Below are 26,144 nucleotides of genomic sequence, written 5' to 3' on the forward strand. Positions count from 1 at the left end.
ATGTACAATGCAAAGTGATGAGTGGAAGGGTCTGTACCTGATTTTGAACCATGAGTCAGAAGCATGTTTTAGATTTAACTTTTAACCCCGTCCACTTAGTCCTTTCTGACCCTGTGATATTGCACCATGACAGAGAATCAACTGTCTGGGATAGTGCGTTGTATGTAAAGTTGCCTGATAATAAAAAAGGGCACCTTGACAGTTTACTTTATTTATTTTATTTTTCATATTTTTTATTATTATTATAATTATTATTATACTTATTATTATACTTATTATTATTATTATTATTATTATTATTATTATTATTATTATTATATGTATTTATTTTTTTCTTTTTACTTTTTATTTAGTTAAAACTTTTTTCCACACAATTCATGCCATAAAGAGCTTTTATCTTGACAATAGTAAGTTAGGCATGGGCCCCCATTTAATTCCAAAATACAGAACAAAATGCAGTTGTGGTATTTTGGAATAAAAAAATGAATCAGGTTAGAAAATGGAAAACTCATGTTAAATCTTGTTGTGTGTTTGAGTTGTCCTCCTACATCTCATTCTTGTCTCGTGCTCTCGCGTCACAGATAATGTCTTTGTGCTGACTAGGGACTGAGACAATGTGATAATTGACTCTTCCCTCATCACTCACTGCTTAGGGTGAGATATCTGATTAACTGACAACACTCTGCTCTGCCACGTCTGCCACCCACTCTACGGTACACACTATAGGTGCAAGATTACTTTTACTTCAATAATATCACTTAAGTAAAAGTAAAAAAGTTATCTAAGAAGAAACAAGCAAGAGTAAAATGGTTAAAACGAGTCATTTTAAAAGTAACTGGTCGAACGAAACATTAAATCAGGGTTATAACACATCTATGGGGGTTTAATTGTTAGCACATATATTTAGTTTGCTATTGCTAATGAAACTACTGCACATCGATTCAGGTTTGTGAAGTTGTAGTATATTGTTTTGCATCATGCTTTGGTATATTTATGGAGATTTGTCGTGTGGGAGCATGGATGGATGATGTAGGCTTGTGGGCGGAGCATTGAACAGATTCTTACAGCTAAACGTAAGGAGGGTTTGAATAGGACCTGGGAGAGATCGCTAAATTACTCAAACATGCATGGAAGACATCTGAAACCTCTCCAGGAATATTTTTGATGAGAGAATAACATGGTAGAATGCTCCAAAAAGTAGATTTTGCATAAGACTCCACTTTAAATAATGCACAAAAAGTAGTATTTTCAAATGATAGACACAAAAATGAGACAAACTAAATCACATCTGAAGGAGCGGTGCAAGAAACACAAATGTTCAAATCATTTCATATTGTCGACATAAAGCTTTTGTCACTTGTAGACTTACTCAGAGTGGGAAGAGGAACTAAAACTTTAGCTGAGGTGAAAGTACGTCAAACTTCAACCAAAATATTGCTTATGCATGGTGTCTGAAAACAACTTACATGATTTTTATTAAATGTATATTTAAAGAAAGGGTATTTCACTTCTATGGCGTATTAACTGTTAACACATAACATATTTAGATCACCATGTTACGCTTTATTGTTTTGAAAATGGTATATACGCTGAAATTCCCCCTCCCTTTGCTTTTTGTGCTAAGTCACTCCCCCTTCAGACTACTACTAACACAATCATTTTACATCCCGCTAATGAAACCACCGCAAACCACATCAGGTTTGTCACGTAACGATTTGCATCCTGCTATTGTATATTTATGGAAAATGCCCAGGAGAGATCACTAAAATACTCATGCATGGATGACATACAAGATCTCTTCAGGCATATTTTTGATGAGAGAACAAGGTTATTACATGGTAGAAAGCTCCAAAACTCGATTTTGCATAATCCCCCCTCCAGTATTTTCAATGGAAGATGACAACAACTAAATCTTATCTGAAGGAGCAGTGCATGAAACACAAATGTTCAAATCATTTATATTGTCAGCATAAATGTTTACTCAAGTAAGTGTACTGTTACTTCAAATTAAATATCACTCAAGTACAAGTACATGGTGTCTGAAAACAATTTATCCGTTTTTTTAATTAAAGCAGACCCAAATGACTTTTCAAAGCTTTTAACCATGTCATAGTTTTTTCCCTTCACATTTACTCACCTAAAGTTGTATTTGGAGTAATTTGTGCTTGTTTGAGCAGCTTTAATCGCTTATTTTCAAGACGCCATATTGCCAATCAACCCCGGTTTTCACCGCCACTGGTACACGCCCAGTGTGACGTACTTACTTCGTTCTCCAATTTAAATTTCTTAATCGGTGATTGACATAGGACTCGCCAGTTTTGCGTCATTTTGGTACAACTGAGCTTGATCTGCAGGTATCCATTGGACTTATTTATTCTTCTATTAAGTAATTTCATATGAATATCAGCTTTGCCTTCAAATATATCCACAGGTCTGTCTTTAATTAACTCAAATATTGTCAATAAACCTATCAGAAGCTTCCAAGGATATGACATCATCTGGCTTTTCCCAATTGTTTACTCTTACTGTATGCAAACTTCTGACTTTGAAAAGCATAATGAAAAATTGTCTAAAAAAATCCTTGCCTCATTATTCTGACATTTTGCAAATAGAAATAATTTTGGTAATCCTAATTGACCTAAAACAGGAAAAGTTTAGTCTGATTTCAGGTGAGACAGTGAGGAAAAAAAGCTTATGTGCCTTTTTATATAGTGTATGTAATCTGTATATAGCCGACACAAGCACAACAGTCTTCTATAAGTGCATACGTGAGTAAATGTAATCAAACTCTCCAAGTTCATTCACCAACATTAAGCTAGCGCAGAGGATAATGAGGAGTATAGTGGAGGTCAGAGCTAACACTTTTCCTGCAGTGTTTCAAATCAAAGATGTTCTCTGGGCTGACAGCACTTTGATGTCTCACTCCCACACTTTAAACCATCAGTCAACGTCAGCTCAGACTCGGCCAGCCCACGTAATGATAGATAAGTCCGATCTAGTGCGTGGCATTAGATGGGGATGGGTTGGGTGTTCTAAAGCGGAGATGGTGGAGATTATTTTAGATTTTTGTGTTAGGGGCTTTTGGGAGTCAGGTTTGTCAGTCGGAGATTTGCGCTGTTTTATAGTTATAGTTTTGTTTGGCGTTTAAAATAAGAAGGTTGTGAGGAGGTTGAGTGCCTGGACATACCAATGCACTGTCCCTCATTTTTATCTGGTGACTTAAAGGTGCACTACGGAACTTTCCTAGATGGTTATTGTTCTGCTTTTCTGCTTGCTTTTCCATGTATTTGAATAAAACAGTCTTACAGATATATTGTACAAGCTGCTCGAGATCAAAATAAGTCTGCTGCGTACTGTTTGTCTCTAATTATAACACGTTCATTGTTTGATAATCAGGATGTACGCTGTTAGCTTGTTGTTAATGCATTTCCCTAAACATATTCATCTCCTCGCAAGACACTTTACTTTGATGGATGGTGATTTGATGTTCCAAGGCTACAATGTAAACGGCACAGTTCCTCGTGAACCATATGTTATGTTTATGCCATGTGTGTGTAATATATGCGCTGATATATGTGTTGTCAGGAGGCAGAAGAAGCGCCGTGATGTATTGAAATGAATGAGGCTAACGCGGTTAGCTGGTACCTCCAAATGGGGCATAGTATGTTCCACTTCAGCGGAAGATTGATGACTTGTGGGGTTTCAGGGATTTGCACCTGTCTCCTCTGCTCCGTCCTACCTCCTCATCTCCTTGTCTTCTCCTTCCTTATCCTATCGCTTCAGCAGGTTTTGACATAGGTCGTCCTCTCTGTGATACGGTCTTACTTGTGCACTTAAAGCTGGGCAATGTAACTTTTCCAGCAATATCAGAACTTTGTGTTGTTAAAAATGTATGCCTTAAATGTATAGCTCTTGCTGTGGGCAGGCTCTCTTCTCCACAGATCTGAACCTGGGTTGTCAGTGCCTTAACCTGCAGATACAGGACACATACAAGTTTTTCTCATTCTCAGTGTATGGACAGGTCAGGCCTAATGAACATGGACTTTAAAAACACTGAAGAGAAGTTCTGGATTAAAGAAGACATTGTGTTTGTGTCTGTTATATATTTATAGTCCTTGACACCCGTGGATCATTATGTTATAATTTGGACATTTTATATTTCAATATTCATCTAAAATGATGTAATAAAAGAAACAAGTCCAAGCTGTGGCGTGCTGCAGTGACGTCGCCATGAACGTCATGTCAACAAAGACCCGTGCAGCTGTCAGCACTTGGCTGCACATCACTGTAGCAAATAGCAGATTTTTTTTTTCATTTGGACCAAAATGACCACATGAGGCTGCTGAATACTACTAAAGCAGTTATTAGACGTGTACCTGAAATGTTGAAAACGGGACTTGATCGGCAAATTGTCTGTCATGTGTCTTGAAATTAAGCGATTAAAGATTGGTCAAACATGATCGAATCACTCCAAATACAACTTTGGGTGACTCAATTCTCAGGGGAAACTTTTATAACATGGTTAAAAGCTCTGAAAAATCTGTTTTGCATAAAAGTCTCCTTTAAAGATGAGTATTTACTTGTGGAAAAAAGATTGTTTATGGTGGAAACATCAGTGTGAGCTCCCATAGGAGTAACAGTAGTCTGATGTCTCACTCCTCAGTCTGACAGATCAGTCAGTGTCACTACAAAACCGACAGAAATGCACACACTCAGTCTCTCTCAGTGAGGAAATTGATTCACATGATAATTATCTATGACAAGTGAAGCTCCATCAGCAGTTATAAATGAGCCCCTATGAGGATTCTGACGGAGAGATCACAAATATATAAATACACAAGTGCAACATTTATCCATCTCATTCTGATTTAAACGCTTTTGGCAATAGGCGGACGAGTAAACATACATAATAACGATCTAGTGCTATTCTATTCACGCTGGGAGGGCACTGCGTATGTCTATGAAGAAATATTTAGTGGTGACACAATACACACATTACATTGTCTTAAAACTCAAGAAAAAAAAGTCCAAAATAGATTTGCACAACTAATTTTCAGAAGCCTGCAATCACTACGAGTGGTCATGATCCCATTTAGGTGATTGATTTTCAACAGAAAAGGTGAGAGTGACTAACTGAAGAACTGTTGGCCACTCCTTGCTTCTGACTCCAATTTTATTTGAGAGGCACTTGTTTAACAGCCCAAATTGGCTCGCCTGTAGTTTGTAGTTCAAAATAAAGTTAGTTCTCTGAGATCAGGTAGTGTAGCTAGTATAGCTCAGATTAAAGTGTAACTTTTTTATTTATGAAATTCTTTATTAAAGACTTCAGACAGAGCAGCCAATGTATTAAAGGGTTAAATTGTATACACTAAGATTATATTACATATAGATATGAATATAGATTATATTACAAACATTTATTAACATAGATTACATTACATACACATACTAATATAGATTACATTATATACACATACTAATATAGATTACATTACATACTCATACTAATATAGATTGAAAGAGCAATATCTTTATGTTTAATTGATACAAGTTATGTTCTTTTGGGAACATGATGGATTGAGTTGAATCTACACTAAACACAAGAAACTAAATAGCTGTATTATTAACACATTGGACACTTGTTGCACACGACTCATTTGGTGTCCACAATTGAACCTTTTTTTTTTTTTTTTTTTTAGTGTAGGCTACATTACACACACACATACTAATATATAGGTTACATTAAACACATACTAATATATAGGTTACATTAAACACATACTAATATATAGGTTACATTAAACACATACTATTATACAGGTTATGTTATATACACATATTAATTTAAATTACACATACAAAAAGACATACATTTTTAAAAAAAGGGCCAAAATGATTGAAACAACATTAAAACCGAAAATTATAGTAAATACTTTCCCCCAATTTGAAACCCATTCTAATACATTATATTACATGTGTTTTTTTATGTTATATTTGAGCAAAATATCTCTTGCCACGCTACATACATATTGTATAAGCAGCTCTTGAGGTCAAAATAAGTCTGCTGTGTACTGTTTGTATCTAATTTTAAAGCATTTTATTGTCTGAGAATCCAGAAGTGCACTGTTAGCATGGTACTTGTTGTTAGCTTTACCATGATGGCAAAATTCCACTCTGGTCTCTGAAAGTTGTGAAAAGTGCTTAGAAACTTGTTGCTGTGAATGATTAGGATGCTCAAAATGCATAAGGTAAGTGAGGAATAACTTTGTACCACTGCAAACAGGATTTTAAGGTAGTAAAAATCAGATAGGAATAGCGCCTTTAAATTTGGAGTTTGGTATATATGATAGACACTAGATATTAAGGTGAAGCTAAAGGTTGGTAAAGGTTTGATCCTCCCACAAGACACATAATGTTCCTGTGTCGTTGAGCGTGTCTAGTAGCACCATAACCCTAAACGGACCCTCATTATCAAACCTGCCAATTTGCCAAGTAACTGTTTCACACTCAAACAGATAGCTAATAGTGAAATTAAAATCATTTTCAATCACAAATATTTGGAGATGAATTGTGCAGAACATTCACTCATGTTTAAATGCCGCTAGCTCCATGTACTTTCACATAAAGCCAATAGAAAAATACAAAATAAAAAATCCTTGGTGGTGTCACTTGTGAGAGCAGTTTGTGAGGCTGAGACCTCGTATTATCTCAGTCCTCTGAATGTAGGCAGATTGCCTTTGTGCTCTGTTCTGTTCTGCTCTCAACCTAATGCAGTTCTGCTGTCCTCGGCTAATGACACACCTGCCCTCTCTCTCTAAATATCTCTCTCTGTTTTTCTCCCTCTCACTCCGTTTGTCTCTCTCTCTCCCTCTTTATCGCTACATCTCTACTTGTCTTTATTTCTGTCGGTCTGTTTCCCTCTCTTTGTGTGTGACATTTTTTCTCTCTATTTCTTTACTCTCTGTCTATGCCGCTCTCATTGTCTCTCTTTTTTACTGTCTCTATCCCTATATCTCTTGCTCCCTGTTTCTCTCTATGTGTCTCTTTGTCTGTCTCTTTCTCTCTGTCTCTCTCTCTGTTTATCTCTCTCTCTCACTCTGTCTCTTCACCCAACTGTCTATTTCCCCCTAACTATCTCTCCCTCTCTTTCTGTCTCCCTCACCTTCTCTATCTCTCTCACACTCTGTCTCTTTCCCTCTTTCTGTCTTGCTCTCTCTCTGCCCCTAACTATCTCTCTCTCCTTCTTTCTCTTTCCCTTTCTCTCTCTCTTTCTGTCTCTTTCCCTCTTTCTCTCTCGCTGTCTTTCTCTGTCTCTCTGCCCCTAACTATCTCTCTCTCCTTCTTTCTCTTTCCCTCTTTCTATCTCTCGCGCTCTTTCTGTCTCTTTCCCCCTTTCTATCTCTCTCTGTCTGTCTCTCTGCCCCTAACTCTCCCTCTCTTTCTGTCCCTTTCCCTATCTCTCGCTCTCTGTCTCTGCCCCTAACGATCTCTCTCTCTTTCTGTCTCTCTGCCCCTAACTATCTCTCTCTCTCCTTCTGTCTCTCCCTTCTATCTCTCTCTCTGCCCCTATCTCTCTTTCTGTCTCTTTCCCTCTTTCTCTCTCTTTTGCTGCCCCCCTCTCTGCCCTGTCTCTCTCCCCCTCATTATCTCTCTCTCTTTCTGTCCCCCTCTCTGTCCTGTCTCCACCCCTCATTATTTCTCTCTCTCTCTCCCTGTCTTTTGCTGTCTCTCTCACTGCCCTGTCTCTCTCCCCCTCATTATTTCTCTCTCTCTTTCTGTCTCCTGCTCTGTCCTGTATCCCTCCCCCTCATTATCTCCCCCTCTCTGTTCTGTCTCTCCTCCTCATTATTTCTCTCTCTCTCTCTCTTTTGCTGTCTCCCTCTCTGCCCTGTATCTCTCCCCCTCATTATTTCTCTCTCTCTCTTTTGCTGTCTCCCTCTCTGCCCTGTCTCCCTCCCCCTCATTATTTCTCTCTCTCTCTCTTTTGCTGTCTCCCTCTCTGCCCTGTCTCCCTCCCCCTCATTATTTGTCTCTCTCTTTTGCTGTCTCCCTCTCTGCCATGTATCTCTCCCCCTCATTATTTCTCTCTCTCTCTTTTGCTGTCTCCCTCTCTGCCCTGTCTCTCTCCCCCTCATTATTTCTCTCTCTCTCTTTTGCTGTCTCCCTCTCTGCCCTGTATCTCTCCCCCTCATTATTTCTCTCTCTCTCTCTTTTGCTGTCTCCCTCTCTGCCCTCTCTCCCCCCCCCCATTATTTCTCTCTCTGTCTCTCTATCCTGTGTCTCTGTATCTCTCAGGACAGTGCTTTATGACCTGCTGTGTACAGTTGTGTACAGTTGTGTACAGTTGTGTACACATGACTGATGACTACACTGTATTAGGTAATGGTTTTTAAATGGTCTGTGGGGGTCCAAAGTTACGCCTCACTTACCTTATACATTCTGAGCATCCCAATTATCATCCAAAATGAGTTCATAAAAGTTTTCACAACTTTCCGAGGTCAGAGCGAAGTTTTGCCAACACGGTAATGCTAACAACAACTAGCATGCCAAGTGCGGACTTCCTGATTATCGGCCAATAAAACGCTTTCTAATTAGATGCAGAGAGTTCACAGATGACTTATTTTGATCTCAAGAGCTGCTTATACAATCTGTACTCGGGCAAGACACATTTTGCTCAAATACATGGGGAAAAATCGGGTACAGGAGCTGTAATGGAGTTGCAGAATGTGATGAGTGGGATAAAATTGTTAAAACAGACCTATGGAGCTTTTAACCATGTTGTAGTTGTGTTCTTCTCACCAAAAAAATAAATAAAAATCAGCTGCTCGCCTGTGTGATGTGCAGCTATCCACTGGAGGTGCTGTTTGAACTGTTTGTTGTGATGATGTTCATGGCGATGTCAGCCCCATTGGGCACTGTGAGACTTGTTTCTTTTATTAAGTTGTTTTAGATCAGGGGTGTCCATTATGTCAATCGCGATCTACCAGTCGAACGCGAAGGCATTTTGGGTAGATCACGTCCCGTCATCCATCCAGTCACATGACTAATATACAGGACAACCAGTCAGATTACACCTGACTCTAGGTCACATCATGGGCGCTGTACACGCATAAACAAGCGCGAGTTAGTTTAACCCTATAGCGTCGGATCCTATTGTCGCAGATAGAGCGGGTTGCAGACTTTCCAGCAGCGTAACTCCACAACCAGTCGTGCTCTCATGTAAATTCAAACGGCATCTCAAAGTGAGACATAGGGCTATCTAACTATTTTACTGTCATTACGGTAATCTGCCTCTGCGGGGATTTTCCCAGTCATTTATTCGATGCGTAAAAGAAAAAATACGGATGGATGTGTAAAATAGAAGTAGTTGTGTGAAAAAAATGCAGTAAATTCTGATACTTAGTTTAACATGTTTTTATGGCTATAAAAAAAAAGACAAAACCGTAATCAACATGATTAGTTCTGTTATCGCTTTCAAATGAAAAATGCAATTTTACTCCTGGCTGCCAAAAGCTACTGCCCGAATTATGCATCCCTCACTGATTCCCTTCAGTGCAAGTCAGAGCAGTCATCATCATTCAAGTAATTATGAACATGTAAGAAGTTCAATTGTGTTGTGCAGTATTATCTCATGATGTTGTGCAAAGTACATCAAAATACACTGTACATGTAAGAATTCATAATACATTTACAAATAAATATATGTTTAACATTTTTGTATTAGGTGGTAGATCTTTCAGACACGATCATTTTAAAAGTAGCTCACATACTGAAAAAGTCTGAGCACCCCTGTTTTAGATGATGTGCAAATTGTAACATAAAGATCCACACTTGTCATCGATTATACTGATAGGGCAGACACAAACACAATACGTCGGAATTTGCCAGTACAAGAAAATATTTGTGATACTTTTTGCCATATTTCCCTGCTTCGTGTGCATTGAAATGTGTCATTGTTAGCCCTTAGAAAGTACCAAAACAATGCATATATATTACCTAAAAACTCACCTCAACTGCACTGATACTCTTTGTCAGACGTGAAGAAGCACCGCGAGTCTGTAAATAACGGCAAAGGTCTTGGGTTATTCCGTATCAGGTCTGTGTAAACAAAAGCACAAGTGTACAGGGGTCAGCAGGTGTCCAGAGAGTCCAGGCGGGCGGAGCTGACGGTCGTGGGGATGAGACGGGGAGTGTGGCCTTTGCTGTGAAAAGAAACGCTGGAGTGGGTGGAGACGGGGCAGCAGGGACGTGGACATGGGGATTTTATTGTTATTATGTTTATTGAGCCAGATGAAAAATGCACAAAATCGTAGTTTAAAACGTGATGGCCTTTCTTTCATAGTCTGCCTCAGGGCTGCTGTGGTTAGCAAATTATCTCACGACATGTTTCAAGCGCAAAAAATGAGGAATAGCACATTTGTAGATTAACATTTGGTTAAAGTGCATATGAAACAATTTTTATCAGTCAGGAGAGTTTGTTTACCTGCTTTACATGTTTCAGATACTTCCTGTAGACTTCCTCAAAAGCTTCACGTGATGGTGTAGCGGCACGTCTTGTAGGTCGCTTTACTTGGTTTTGCCAGACAGTAGCATAAGCTTACGCCCCCTACTGTCTAACAACTTCCATACGACTATAAAAAAAAAAAAAAACTAAAAAAAACAAACATATTGCCAGCCCACACACACACTGACAAACTATAGACATGACTATGGACATCTGAACACTCGACACAACAAATTGTCAGTAGTCAGAACAATGTACAACCGTGCCACCATCTTCACAGACACTCAAGACAATGGACAAAGGAGACATATACATATACACAAAATGCACTCATGAACTGTCAGTATCTACAATGGGAAAGAGAAAAAGGCAAAAAAGGTGCAAATCACAGAGAAAAACACAAAAAGGAGGAAAAAGAACACACATAATACCAAAAAAAACAAAACAACAAAACACCTGCAATAGTCACACTGCCGTACATCAGGGAGTCACAGATCACATACAGAGAGCCGTGAAGAAACACAACATCAATACACTAGATAAACTCACACAGTTATGAGTGAAACCAAAGAACAGAAAACAACCAGAACACAAATGTGATGTAATATATGAGATACGGTATGTATCATGCAAGAAAACCTATGTAGGGGAAAAAGGGGAAGACCATTTGTCACAAGGAAAAAGGACATCAAAAAGGGTGTACAAAAGAAACGACCAACACACAAACAAGAGCAATAAAAGAACAACCAGAGCAGGAAAATATAAAATCAGCCATATCTGTTCACTGCAAGAGACAAAACCACATCATGGACTGGAACAATGGAAAAAACCAGAGTCGTCAACGCTGAAAGCAACAAATATTACCACTGGAGAGGACACTGACACCCGGAAAACAAGATCCAATGAGCATAAATAGTGACGAGGGAGCATACACCTTATCACACACTTGGGAAAACTGAATAAAAACTGATAAACTGAAGGGGGAATGTACGTTTATCAAAAGGTGCATATGTGTCGTAACGGCTAGTGCGGGTGCAGAGCAAGGAGTGCAGACTCAGGGCAAGTTGATAGTGTTTATTTACAAAGTGGAGAATTTCAGTTTTTAATAGTTCAGAGTACCTCCACGTATATCATCAACACAGAAAACTCAATTTGAAATTTGAAAATTGAGACAATTTATACACAACAAAATAAAGGTGTTGCTTATTTGTATTAACTTAACTTAGCCATAGTACTTAATTTACATTGCGGTTACTAGGTAACAGTTATGCAATTTCCATATGTCACACGCTGCCCATGTGCAACCAGGAAGTAAAATTAGAAAATTCACCAAAATTATGCAAGATTTTTGTTGAAATCTTAAATCTAAGGATGTTAAGGATGTTTGTCATTGTGTCCCCGAGAAAGATAGTCCGTGCAAATATACGTTAAAATCGCTGTTAAGCTCTGGTGCAGTGTAGTCGTGTTATTCGTAGTGTTTTGTACAGATCAGTATGGATTCTTGAAACGCCTCACAGACCTCTCCTCTTACACTCCCTCAGTCCCGGTGCTGCATTCAGGTGCTCTCTGGTACACTCAGCTCTGACACTCTCTATGGGAATGTTCTCCATGTTCTGATCCAACACGTTCGTGCTTCAATAATGAAACAGCCAGACGTCTTTTGTGAGCTTGGCAGATTTTCAAATACATACAGAAATGTCAGTAATACTCACTCCTGCTGGTTTATAGATTGCGTGTCCTTAGGCAAGACACTTTGGCTAAATGTAGACAGCGTGCAGTCGATATATTTGACCTCAAGAGCTGCTTAGAAAATATATCTGTATTGGGACAAGGCACATTTTTCTCAAATACATGGGAGTCCTTAAATCTCAAAATAAGCACTCTAAAACATCCTCAACTTACATTATCCTTCCGTTGCCATGATGACTCCAGGCTCTCCCTTGGGTGCCCCCCGGTATAAAACATGATTGACAACATCATTAGTGCGCTCTTTGAGTGAAGCAGTGCATGGAATATTACAGCAGACACCTGTCCATTTCCACCGCTGGAGCTCCCATCGAGACACGCTTCGCCCACTCCGTACCTGCCCACGACGCACTCTCCAACTGGGGCAAAGAGCGGAGGGAGGCTGGGGCTGGCTCATTCTGTCACGGAGGATATTAACATTGTCAGGAATCTCAAATCAATAGCATGATTTAGAGTGATTAATTGAATAGGTTCAGTCCAGAGGCGCGCACTGAATCATAGCCAATAATGTGGAGCCTGATTTTATAAGTGAAAGTGCCCACATCCATCTTGATGCGTTTGTGAGATGCTGTGAATAAAACTGCGACTTTGGAGGAATCTTATGGAAGTGTTTTGTGGAAATGTGTTGCCAATGGATATTGTTGCATTATTTTAGACTAAAAGATATCTCTGCGTACACATATACACATATCTGGCATATCATAGCCTGGCATCTTGTTTTCAGTAAATAATTTCTCCCACCAACATCCTCTTAAGCATTTGTATAATTCAGAACAAAATCGAAAACTTCTCATACCTCAGTCACTTTAGCAGTTTACGTTCTTACACATGTGGTACTACTTGTAGTTGTGGGTTGCCTTTGGGCCATGGCAATTTGCGAAAAACACAAACAAACAATGGAGTTCCCCCTGGGGTCAGGACTCCCTTGAAAATGAGATCCTGTAGTAAGACAATCGTGCAATCTGACAAGGCGACACTGGCTGCATCCAAATGTCCACAGTATTACCCACATAGGGCCCAGAGGGGAGACTATGGGAAATGTGTTTAGTGGTAGCGGAAACCGCACTCTGGAGTCGAACCCAGGACCTTCTTGTTGTGAGGACGATGCTGTCCAATAATAGGGGACTTGTCTCAGAAGTAAAAGTTTGAAATGAAGCTGCTGACCAACTTTGAACACCAATACAAAGAAGTCAGTCCATTGTGTGAACAGATTAAGAGAAAAGTGAAAGCCTAGGTACATTTAGACTCTCAAAACAACTCAATTAACGTTTTCCACCCAGCATAAATTTGGATTATTCATACAACTTAAGCCTGTTGTTCAAATGCATAAAATGCATGTTAAAGCAGTACAGCGTGAACAGGGGCTTATGTAACTGTGAACGGTCAAACAGCCTCTGGGACACATCATGTTTATGAATCACGACTAATGCTTTTATTTAGAAATGACCATTAGTGTTGAGTGTGTGCCCCAGGCTTTTTTCTCACAACAAAGTACACTTCACTTCATTCATTTTAGTAAACAAAATTAATTATCTGCCTATAATAAAACGTTTTAATCCGGTATCTTTTATTAGCTACGCCTTATTTTCAAGAATGAAACATGATGTACTGGATTTTTACTGTCTTAATAAACAGAATAAATTCATTTTTAACCGTTTGCAGCGGTCCAAAGTTATTCCGCACTTACCTTATGCAGCCCAATCATCTTAATTATTCAACGCAAAGAGTTTACGAGTGCTTTTCACAACTTTCAGGGATGAGTTTGCAGTGACAGTAAAGTTTGTAAAAATTACGATGCAAGCAGGACACTTCCAGTAATTAGACAGACCACAGCGGACTTATTTTTACCTCAAGAGCTGTTTTTACAATATATCTGTGCTGGGGCAAGACACATTTTGCTGAAATACATGGAAGAAAGTTGAGTACAGAGCTTTTGGCAACAGGAGTAGAATGTGAGCAGTGGGCTGTGCTGAGATGGGCCTATCCTCTCCAAGCGCTCTTTCGGCTCGGTCTATTCTCTGGAGAAGCTCATTCATCTGAGCTCACACAGCTGCACTGGAGAGGTCTCCCCAGGCCCCAGGGGGCAGTGTGTGGACCAGAGGAGCAGTGGTCTGTAACAACTGTAGAAGTAAGACCTGTGTTTGGAGAAGAGAAAAAGACTGGGGCTGTGTTTCATTTCTCTTTCCTCGCCTCCTTCTCCTTGATTCTTCTCCTTGATCCTCCATTTTTCAGCTGTCAATCAAATGTGCCATATTAAGTGTTGTCCCAAAGCTAATAACACTGTATTTGTGTAACAGTGATGAGTTTGTATTGTTGCAACACAAGCGCAGAGGCAGCAGCGCAGGATGGTTGACATGTTGCATAATCTACTTTCGTATGTAAACAGATTTGTGCGTTCCGAGCGTAGCAACCGTCACTGTATTTATACTTCCAAATGTTTCTAATGTCAAGGCTGTGTTCTTCTCAACCACCAGAGGAACGGCAGCAGCAAACAAACATGGAGGAGCCCACGGCAGTTTTAGATTTCATCTGTTTGAAAAAGTCAAGAAACTTGGGCGAAGGAAGTATTTATTTGTTTTCCGGCTGGTTCTAGTCACTTTTTTAAAAGTTCAGTTTTTAATATCGAGCTCTGTTCACTACTGTCCTCATCACTTAGCATATGTACCGCTTTTCTGAGGAGATGGATCAAATGACAGACAGAAGCCTCCGTGTGTACCTTTATGCTTCTAGAACGTAGAGTGTAAATGAGCCTGTAGTGTTTGTCACCTTTATTCATTGATGGCTTGGGATTTGGAGGTGCTGATTTTCATCCCAGTCACTTCACTTTCAGCTCAAACAGCCCCAGTGCATGTTACAGGTCCTGGTTGGATGGAGCCGTCAGGGCAGCGTTATCTGCAAACAGCAGAGATCCTTGTGGTCTCCAAACCAGCTCCCCTCAGGCCCTGACTGCACTTAGAAATTCTGTCCATAAGAACAATGAACAGACCCAGTGACAAAGGGCAGATCTCGTCTAACATGCACTAGGAAATCTAGTGATGGGACTTTCAGCTCCTTCGTGGGATCCAAATCTTTTGGATCGATTCATCTTAAAGACTCGTTCAAAACACTGAGTTTTTTTTAACTATTTATTTATATGACAGAAGCCAATGTGAGAACTCATTTAACTAAAAACTAATCACAGAGAAATGACCATGTTTCAGATTTGTTCATTATTAAAATTTTGTGTGGAGGGTATTTGCCCTTTGAAATTATGAATATCCAAATAACACTTTGCACTACAATAATAAATAATTAATAATAACTAACTCTTATTATGATGCAAAATATGTTTTTTTGTGTTACAAACTCGTGTCGCCTCCTCCGCTTCTGTAAAAATGCATCAAAACCTTTCAAAGAACCATTCAAAAGAGCCAACTCATTCAGGAAAGCCACATCACTAACTGGGAACAGATCTGACTTACTGTTGAGAACACAGCTCATGCTCCAGTCACACAAGGACTGGACAGGCCTTAGCAAAGGGCCCCACACTCCCAGTACACCCCCCACAGAGCACCAAGAGGGACTCGGCTGAATGTCCACATCCACAAAACTCATGCAGATTGTGCGAACTCCATACCTGGCCAGCCAGAAACACGCTTTTACAAAACTTTCCAAAGACAAACTGTATCCTGTCTCCCCAATCCCAGAGTGACTGATAGATTAACCAGTCAGAGTGACACATGGTCTGTTTGTGTTAAAAACAAGCATGGCTACTTACACATAAAAAGTGCGGATTTCAAAGCACCAAACTCTTATTTAGAGGCGAGGTCTTCTGCATTTAAGAGAAACATGCTACAAATTTGCGCCTGTAGTTGGACCATCCAGCAGAACAACGTTATAACATGTAGAGTATAGTATATTATCACTATATTTCTTTATTCAGTCATCTTTTTCTTATTTAATTCTTATTTAGATGATGTTGTTTTTAACTTCAACACTTCACTTTTTAACTCGAACAAGCACCAGTTCTGTGACTTGAGTACATTCGGCCGCTCTTCTCACTTCAGATTACTTGTATGTGTCTTTGACCTTTTCAGAGTGGATCTTGTCTGTTGGGAGGTGCTAGCGCCCAGATGTGCTCACTTTGGGTTAGACTCACTGCTGCAGCTCTTCTCTGCCTCCTCGGCTCTCTTTACAAGGATCTGAAAGGCTAAAACTCAACTGAGACGAATCTACTTCCTTTTTAGCTTATCACTTACATATATCCCCAACCCTGAGTGCGTCAATCGGTAAAATGTGCTGATATACTGAGCAAAAAAGTTTTCTTCTTCTGACTTCAGTTTTAACCCTCTCCATGCGGCATTTGAAATTTAAAGAAGGTATATTTTGCTTGTGTCTTCTATATAGTTATAATATATGACACCCCTGGATCATTATGTTATAATTTGCACATTTCAAATCGCAATATTCATCACAACAATGAGCTGTGAAGCTGTTGGCATCTCCTATAGATAGCTGCACATCAAACTAGCAAGCTGCAGATTTTTTTTAAAGATTTGTTCCAAAGTGAGTACGTGATCATGTCGAATTCTACGTGTATACAGAGCAGTGGCTATATGCTGCCCATGACGGTGATAATGGGGGTTAATCAGGAATATGTCGTCTTGAAAATGACCGATTAAAGATTGCTCAAACATGCACAAATCACTCCAAATACAACTTCGAAAGGATGAATAAGAAGCAAATGGAGACAGACAGTCCATGACCTGCCTGTCTCCATTTACATAATATTGCATTTACTAAATCACAGGTGTTTTTATTGCGTAAAGAAAACCTTGAATAACATGTTTTCTTATTGTGAGCGGTGCACAATACAATACTCTACAACAGGAGTGTCAAATTCATTTTCACTGAGGGCCACGTCAGCAAAATGGCTGCCATCAAGGGCCAGATGTAATTGTGAGGCAGTGTAAATGTCACTAAATGTAACCAAATATCATGTCAAATAAATGTAACTATTTTGTAACTTTTTAAATAAGTAATAAATACAGAAACAGTTATTTAAGTTGCAAATATTACATGTCTGTGTAAGTGTGTATCGGGGCTGACTGCTCACAGACTGTCAGTGCTGCTTCAAAAACAGCCTTTTAATTATTGGACAATTTGTTGTTTTTCTTGAAGGCTAACTTTTTAATTCTTAGCTCCGTGTTTGGTGTCAAAATGCCAACGTAGATTGTACTCTTTCACAACCAACCCAGCCTCATAACACAAAAAAACTACAGATTTTTCTCCTTGGAGCACAAACTTGTATTCGCCTTCATCTTTCTTGAAACTGCCCTCCATGCTGACAATTTTCAGTTCCACTTGTTGAGTAAATCTCATTAGTTTCTGGTCAATGCACATATAAAAAGCAGCACAGGCTAATTTAATATGACAGTCGTGCCTTTTAATTTACCTTCTCGCGGGCCAAATAAAACGATGCAGCGGGGCTTAAGTTTGACACACATGCTCTACAACTTAACAAATCTGGTGAAATGTTCAGTAGTTTTGTTAGCGAGATGTACACTGATTACAACAAATACCCCATAGAAGTGTAACTACCCCTCTTTAAGTACTGGATAAGAAGAAAGTGAATGGTGAAGGAGAGTGAACTTTAAAAACACAGACTTTTAAGAGCACCACCTGATGACATCAAGCAGTACGAGATAACTGCTCTCAAGAGGGACAACAGATTTAAAAATGGTGGATGTTTTTTTTCCCATTTAAGCCCCATGGTGTAAAAGTCCTGCACTCAGATTACTTCCTCCTCTCTGGCTCAGTAGAATCCGCTGTAGCTCGTGTGTTTTCTCAAAGTTGCTGACTCCAGACCCTGGTGTATTCTCCACTTTTAGCTCTGTCTCATTTTCTCATATCAAATATATTCAACCTGCGTCGACAACAACAAGCCGTATATCTCTTTGAGTCTTCTGTCTCTACCCGTAGACGGATTTGGCAAGTTTAGATGTAGCAATATCCAAAATTCATTGTACGTTAACATCACGATATTCACCAACACAGCACAGTTTTCTCTAACAAGCTTTTCGTGTTATCATCAAGGTTCTGCACGTGATTTTTAAATTGATAAAACAACAGAACTAGTTGATTCAATGATCTGCAGTGGTCCGAAGTTATTCTGAGCATCCTAATTATTCACCATGATGCGTTTATAAGCTCTTTTCACAACACTCAGAGGCCAGAATGCAGTTTTACAGTCAGAAAAAACTTGCATGTTAACACGGCACTAGTGTAACTTCCTGGGTTGCTGTATATAAAAATGGTTTATAACAAGATGCAAACAGCACACAGCGGTCTCATTTTGACCTTAACAGCTGCTTTTACAATATAACTATACCGGGGTAAAAAACAAAAACGAGTGCCAAGATGTAAGGGGAGAGAGAGTGTGTTGATATCAATGGTTTGCGAGGTAATTGGTTGAGAGGCAAAGGTAGCGGGCTTTAATTGGTTGACATGGTGACAGGAAGTAGAACTATTTTAGTCGAATTAAGGTGTTATTTTTGCTCATTTACCGTTTTTAAAAGATACTACAATAACAACTGAATCTGGGTTGCCAGTGCTTTACCCTTTTTTCTCATTCTTATTTTATGGACAGGTCCTACCTCATGTGAAAGCTCAGAACCTCCACAATTCACTCACTGAGCTGCAGAGGTGCTGGGGTTTAGATACTGACCATTCAGATCTTTTTAGGTTTTAACTAACTGGTTGTAGTCACAGAAACTAGTCAGTCATGAGAACCAAACTGCCATGTCCAATGTTTTTGTAATTTAGAATAAATCAGCATTGCAGTTGTGATCAGTAAAAGCTTTAGTTGTTGTAGTTCTTTGCTTCTTTCATAACCTTTGCATCCTTATAATCTGTTTGCTGTCCCATTTATCTCAACTGAACCACATAAAATTATAATAAAGCCTAATTTTTGTGTTGTGAGTCCTTATTTAGCCTGCATTATGAACAGCATTATAGAGAACATTGTAAACAACTTGTCGGGGGCCCTTCACCTGAGACAGAGGGCACAGAGGAGCAGCAGCAGTCTGAACACATCTGCTCATCTTCACCTGCAGAATGTCTGCTGTTCTTCGAGTTGGAAGATAAACCGATACATTAAGTCTTTAAATGTATGTGCATTTTTTAAAGCTTATGTAAATGTAGACAGATAAATCTTTGTGTTCCCTATAGCACTGATGACATTTGCAGAACGGTAGAAGATAGATGCACACTCATTTCCCAACATTCACACCAATTGTCTTAAAAGTCTGAAAAACAAGTTTATTTTAAGTGGTTTGCAATGATCTTAGCACTTTTTACAGCTCTTAGAGACCAGAGGGAGTTTTGCAGTGATGGTAAAGCTAATAACAACTAGCATGCTAACATACACTTCCTGATTTTCCTACAATAAAATGGTTTCTAATTAAATGTAGACAGTAAAGCTAAGTATAACTAGAATATCAATGTGCACTTCATGATTATCCAACAATAAAGTGGTTTGTAATTAGTTGCAGACAGCACACCGCTTATACAATATATCTGTACTGACGCAAGACAAATGCTGCTCATCAGACTTATTCTGATCCTTGTAGAGCTTTGCAGGGTCATGTTGGGTCTATTCTGATTACTTGTTCTTTCAAAATGCTGAGCTCTGAAGTAACTGTTGCTATCAGATTGTATCATACATCCAATCCAAGTGATCGATATTTGTTGCAGAGTGTTTGTCTGCTGATCCAAAGGTCGGTGGTTTCAATCGACTATAAACATCGTCTGTAGAGATGTACTGGCACACAGACTGGTGATTTGGTCCAGATACCACAGCTGAATGCTGTTTTTGTATCCTTGAGCAAGACACTTACAGCTTGTTTTCACAGTCACAAAACTCATAAAACTATGTTTTGACATCGGGTTATTCACTCTTTTATGTGACACCGAGCTATGTTTTCATTCAGTACACATTCAGTGGACTGAAAAGTTACAATCACACAACACAACATTTTTAGGCTTCATACCACTTTAAAGTCTGCCAGCAATGTCCCAGAAAAGCACAAAGTCTAAAGTTATCACAAAGCTGTAAACAGGAGGTAACACTGCTACAGTGTCTGCATACACTGGTATATAAATTATAAATATAAATGTGTGTGTGAATGGGTGACTGGTCAGGTAAAACGATACCCTGAAGGTAGAAAAGTGCATTGAACTGGGCCATTTAGCATTTCTTCTTGTGGCAGCAACAGCTACTATAAAATTCCTACTGCTCCACAATTGAATTGAGGTTAAAGGGTGTGTTATAATGTTTCCTCATCAAAAACATACCTGGAGTTGTTTTGTTTCCTTCAGACATGTTTAACACACAGATCCTGCATATTTAGGTTCTTCTTCATAAGTAGATACACTCTGTTGCACCTTATGATGTCATGTGGCAATACAGGAAGTGCTCCATTGTGTTGTTAAACTCCAAACACCTTCACTAGAATCATTTGGATAACTTGCAGCCCTGGAATTGCCAAATTTTGAAGCTACAACTATTGTTTTAGCCTCATTAAAAGAGCTTCACTCCTCCACCTAATATTGTGCACTTTCTGTGGCAATCTCAACTGAACAAAAGCTAAAACTAAAATAGGCAACAATGCATGGTTATTCAAGTGGTTTTCAGAGTAAAGCAGTTCAATCAAGGCTAAAAAAAACACCTGTTAACTTTAAAACTACCACTACATGACATCACAAGGTAGAAGCAAACAATTTGAGCTTTGGAGATGCAGACAGCCTAATACTGCCAGATTACTCAGACACGAGTGAAAGAAACAAAACACAACTACAGGTATGTTTTTGAGGAGGGAACAACATTACAACATGGCTTTTAGCTCACAAGAGTACATTTTGGGTAATATAGGACTTTTAAATTCAAGTGTGGAATAATGTGTGCATTTCTACTTTGAGCAAATGAGTAAATGTTACCCTAAAAAAAAAAAAAACATGAAATAGTGTTTACATTTCACGCTAGCACACACAGTTACCACTCTGCTCTATCCATGTGGACTGTCTGGCATTAATTTCACGCTGATCTCCTGTATGAGATGTTCTGCTAATTCCCACACAATCCCCACACAATCTAATCAAGTGCGTGTACTGCGTGTAATGAGTTTAGGGAGCATGACTGTGTTTTCCCAGTGCATCTGAACGCTCCGCAGGTCTTCTGTCATTATCGCGTCATGGTGGTATAGGATTGTGCATGTGTTTTCCCAGTGCACATGAACGCCTCCCATATTATAAGTTATCTATGATTGTTTATTGGGGCTGTGCGTGTTTTTCCCCATTGCATTTCAACGCCCCACACCTTTTCTGTCATTATAGCTTCATGGCGGTATAGGATTGTGCAAGTATTTTCCCAGTGCACATGAACATCTCTCATATTAGAGGTTGTCTATGGTTCTGTGTTGGGGTTGTGTATGTGTTTCCCCATTGCATTTGAACGCCCCTTGGCTCATCCAGCTTCCTGGTGGCATAGAATTGTGCATGCGTTTTCCCAGCGCACATGAATGCCTCTCATATTCTAACTTCTTTGTGGTAGTGTATTGGGGTTGTGCATGTTTTGTGCATGCTTTGTTTTTTTTTCCCCAGTGCATTTGAATGCTCCACAGCTCCTCTGTCACACTATGGACTTTCCATACTAAGAAGCACTGAGAGAGTTTTTTTTTTCCAACACTCATGAATGCCTCACATATTTATAGCAGACTATTATTGTGTATTGGGGTTGTGCATGCTTTTCCCCATTGTATTTGAATGCCCCACAGCTCTTCTGTCATTATAGTTTCATGGTGGTATAGGATTCTGCAAGTATTTTTCCAGTGCACATGAACATCTCTCATATTATAGGTTGTCTATGGTTTTGTATTGGGGTTGTGTACGTGTTTTCCCATTGCATTTGAACGCCCCTCAGCACCTCTAGCTTCCTGGTGCACGTATTTTCTTAGCGTTCATGAATGCCTAGGTTGTTTATTGTAGTGTACTGGGTTTGATCATACTTTCCCCCATTGCATTTCAACGCCTCACAGTTCCTCCTGGTATGGGATTGTACATGTGTTTTCCCAGTGTGTCTGAACACCTCTCAAGGAGACATATGTAAAACTCACTTTAATCCATGTTATAACAGTGTTCTCACATCATTAACTTCCTTAAAGGTGCATTTTGCAACATTTCTGCGTCCACTAACTGCTTGTCTCCATGGAAATGTTGTTACTTTGCCTGGAATTTTTAACACTATGGGATTATTTATCTTGCATAACCTGTATGTCTCTTTTAAAGGCTTGTATGTGTTAGTGTTGGAGCTGTGTTTGTGTTTTCCCAGTGCATTTGAATGCCTCTGATATCATAGTCTATCAGAAGAGTGTGGTCTTTGAAGGCAATGTAATTAGTGCACTGTGGTGTGAGTTGAGTCTTTGTGCTCATTGGGGTGGCTCTGTATAGCTGCCCTAAAGCTCCATTAGTAGTAGTAGTAGTAGTAGTAGTAGTAGTGACACTGAGTTTGAAAATGACAATAAATACTTACTTTCTGAAGGTGGTACCTCACCTACATGATTCTATGAAAATAGTTAAAACCATACTTCAGAACATTCTCCAAGAAGACAGCTCAGTTTTATACCACAACGTGAAATAGGAACAATATTTCCATAGAATCAAGCAGAAGGAGGCCAAGTAGATCAGGTGTGTGGAGATGCAAGGCTCACATTAAGGACGCAAGTTCTGCAGTGCAATAAACACAACCAGAATGAACCAAAAAACAAGCTTTTTGTCTAATCTTTGGGTAAAAAAGTTACATACTGTGGCTTTAAAGGTGCACTATATAGCTTTCTGTTGGACGCTCCTCCACCTCCTTGTCCCCGTGGAGATGCTATTGCTTTGCCTGTAATATTCCACTGCACAACGTTAAAGTTATCTATCTATACGGAGACAAAAAGGTACAGGTCAACTCTGTGAAGGAGCTCCCTATGTATCATATATTTTTAGCAATTAAAAACATGTCATTTGTGTGTAATTGGATAAACTTCATATCATACTGTAGAACATTACAGGCAAGAAAAAACGTCTCTACACTAGCAGTTGGTAAACCCTCTTACAACTATTTACATAGATAGAGCACCTTTAATTTATCCACAATGAAACAGCTTTAAGTATTATTGTTGTGCCACAGGTATGGACGAAGTAGTTTTACCTCACTGAGAAGAAGGACTGTATTTCCATATTCTGTGGTAGGGTACTGAAACTAGTATTTAAACTAGATACTCATTTTAGCAGGATACTAAAAGTCACATTCACGACAGAAATGAACCTTTTCTGATTTGTTTTAGATCACATAGACTAGTACACACCCATGGACCACTATAGAACCTACCTGGACAAAAGAGGGATTACACAGATATAAGACCACATGGTTATATAAATGAAAGTACTATGATTTAATGTTGAAAATCACATTCTATTGTCTAAAGAATGAGTATTTTTTTACATATGGTATCAGAATTGGTATTGAGTATCAAGTTGTTACCTTAATATTGTATTGTAATATTTATTTTTCTATTTCTTTCAGATTCGCTGGACATATTGGACATTACGGGCGCACTTAACCATGGCTGACTCGCATTGATCGCTTTGAGATACCAGAAGACAACGATCAAACAAACTCAACATATTCTCAACCAGCAAGACATCTTTTTTCCTCTCAACATTAATCTGGATTATCGTGTTCCCATGTCCACCACCTTCCCAACTTCATAATTGGATGCAAATCTTCGGATATAATCTTTCGTACCATATTTGGATCCAATGATCACTCGGAACTATGCGTCGCTCCTTGTCCTGGTCCTTTGCTTGCTCTTGGACTACAGTTCTCAGTCGGGGTCCCAAAGCAGGACTAAAACCAGGGCGGAGTCACTTGGGGGTGGGGTGAAGAGGGCGGGGCAGAGGGGGCGAGACCTGGTCGTAGGAGGAGCGACATCGGCGGCGGCGGGGAAGGTGCAGGGGCCATCGAGGCTGAGGAGACACGGGCGAGAGAGGGCGCAGAGGATTAAGAGAGGATGGGTGTGGAACCAGTTCTTTGTGTTGGAGGAGTACATGGGATCGGAGCCGCAGTACGTCGGGAAGGTAAGGCGTTCTCTCATTATATAGCAACACATGTAATAATACAATAACCCTCAACGACGTAATCATTTTAGCCAAGTTTAAATGTGTTAGGCAAGTACCACCATATTTTGACAAACGACATATTAGTACAGAGAAATACGTCGATAAACGATAATATTGAAAGTACTTTATGCCACTCACACAAAGCAAGATAATCCCAGTAAACCTATTCTTAAATATCTAGTATCATTAAAGAGCCTGAGCCATTTATTTATTCTACCTGCTAGAGCTCAAGTATTACCTCATTACATTAAAAAAAAATGGCAAAAACGTCCCTATTTTTGCAAAGAAAAAGTACACACGATAAATACTGAGCCACAAAATGCATTCGTCCAGGTTTCATAGCTATCGTGACAGACCTACCACCGGATTGAAATCAGGACTATTGTTGGTCTACATTATTTCCATTGTAGAAATGACAGTGAAATGATCCATAAGAAGACAAAAAGTACGTCAAATGAACTGTAAATCAAACAAACCCACCAACTGAAGAGCTGTCCAAGTACCACCTAACGGAGCTCGCGTGTACATGTCCCACAGTTTGAGAAACGCTGTAATAAATTATTGCGTTATTATTATATATAAAAATGTGACCATGACCATTTACCTTCACATTATTGGTCTGTTATTACACTATGGGCTTATATATACACATACATTCACACCAGGCATGCCCAAACTGTGGCCCGGATGCTAAATGTGGCCCTCAGACCAATTTTTCTTGGCCCTCAAGCTTCCAGGTGAATTGGCCCATATTACTTTAAACAGTACTTTTTACTGTACATTTCTGAAAATCTACTTACTGCCCATCTCAGATATGTAATGTGTCCCACTGAGGAAAAGGTCTAGTGGTTCAGTCTAACTTGTAATAAACACACAGATTTGAAGTATTCACTGTATTTGCGACGAGTCTATGGCCCTCAATCAGCCCTCAGCCTTGTCTGTGTTTTTATGTGTAGCCCTTAATGAGAAAAGTTTGGACACGCCTGGATTACACCCTTCAAAAAGTGCTGGGAAAATGATCTTGAATACTTGTCTGAGGTTTTATTATTTTATTTTTTGAACATATTATATTGTTTTGTTTGTATTAATCTTATTACCAGTTCGATTTTGCTGTTTTCTTTCCCTCTTCATCCAAACTTTTAATGCCACAGTAGTTGGGCGCTTCATATTTCATTTATCTATCCAGGGGCTAAACTGCGAGTATACACTGAAAAATAGCATGTCTATGTGTGGGTGTGTTGAGGTTGATTTACTATCGGAAAGTCAAACTAAAATATGTGAATGAGAGTATTCAGGGAGTTCAAATGTGTTCATGTCTCTGAGTTAAGGCAATAGTTTTTATTTTCTACTTGCGGGCCGCCATCTGTGTACTGACATAAACAGAGCGTGCTTCTCTCTGATTGGTTGTCTGCGTAATCCCTCAGTCGTCCAGGTATGACGGTCAGATTGCTGGTGTGGACTGCTGTTTAACTCCTCCCTTCAGATAAATATTAGGCAGTGGTTAATTCACCTGTCTGTCATGTCTATCTGAAAGCAAGGGACAGGATATACCTTCAGAACCACACGTATTTGCAAAGCTCACGGTTTTGGTTGGACAGGTACGTGTTGTATTTGGCAACACGTACCTGTTGCCAACAGGTACGTGCATTTTAGCATTGGTTAAATAAAAACAAAAAAAACAAACAAAAACATG

At 39.3% G+C, this 26,144-nt stretch overlaps 1 protein-coding gene across 1 annotated transcript in view; it reads left to right on the plus strand.

Moving 5' to 3' along the window:
• The first annotated feature begins 24,091 nt into the window (after window positions 1-24,091).
• The window catches only part of LOC117384735 (cadherin-12-like), a 69,823-nt gene continuing 67,770 nt past the window's right edge, over window positions 24,092-26,144 (plus strand). Inside the window, exon 1 of the mRNA XM_055228242.1 lies at window positions 24,092-24,409. Coding sequence (XP_055084217.1) covers window positions 24,092-24,409 — 318 coding nt within the window. The remainder of the gene's footprint in view (window positions 24,410-26,144) is intronic.

This window comes from Periophthalmus magnuspinnatus, chromosome 17, assembly GCF_009829125.3.
Source record: "Periophthalmus magnuspinnatus isolate fPerMag1 chromosome 17, fPerMag1.2.pri, whole genome shotgun sequence".
NCBI lineage: Eukaryota > Metazoa > Chordata > Actinopteri > Gobiiformes > Gobiidae > Periophthalmus > Periophthalmus magnuspinnatus.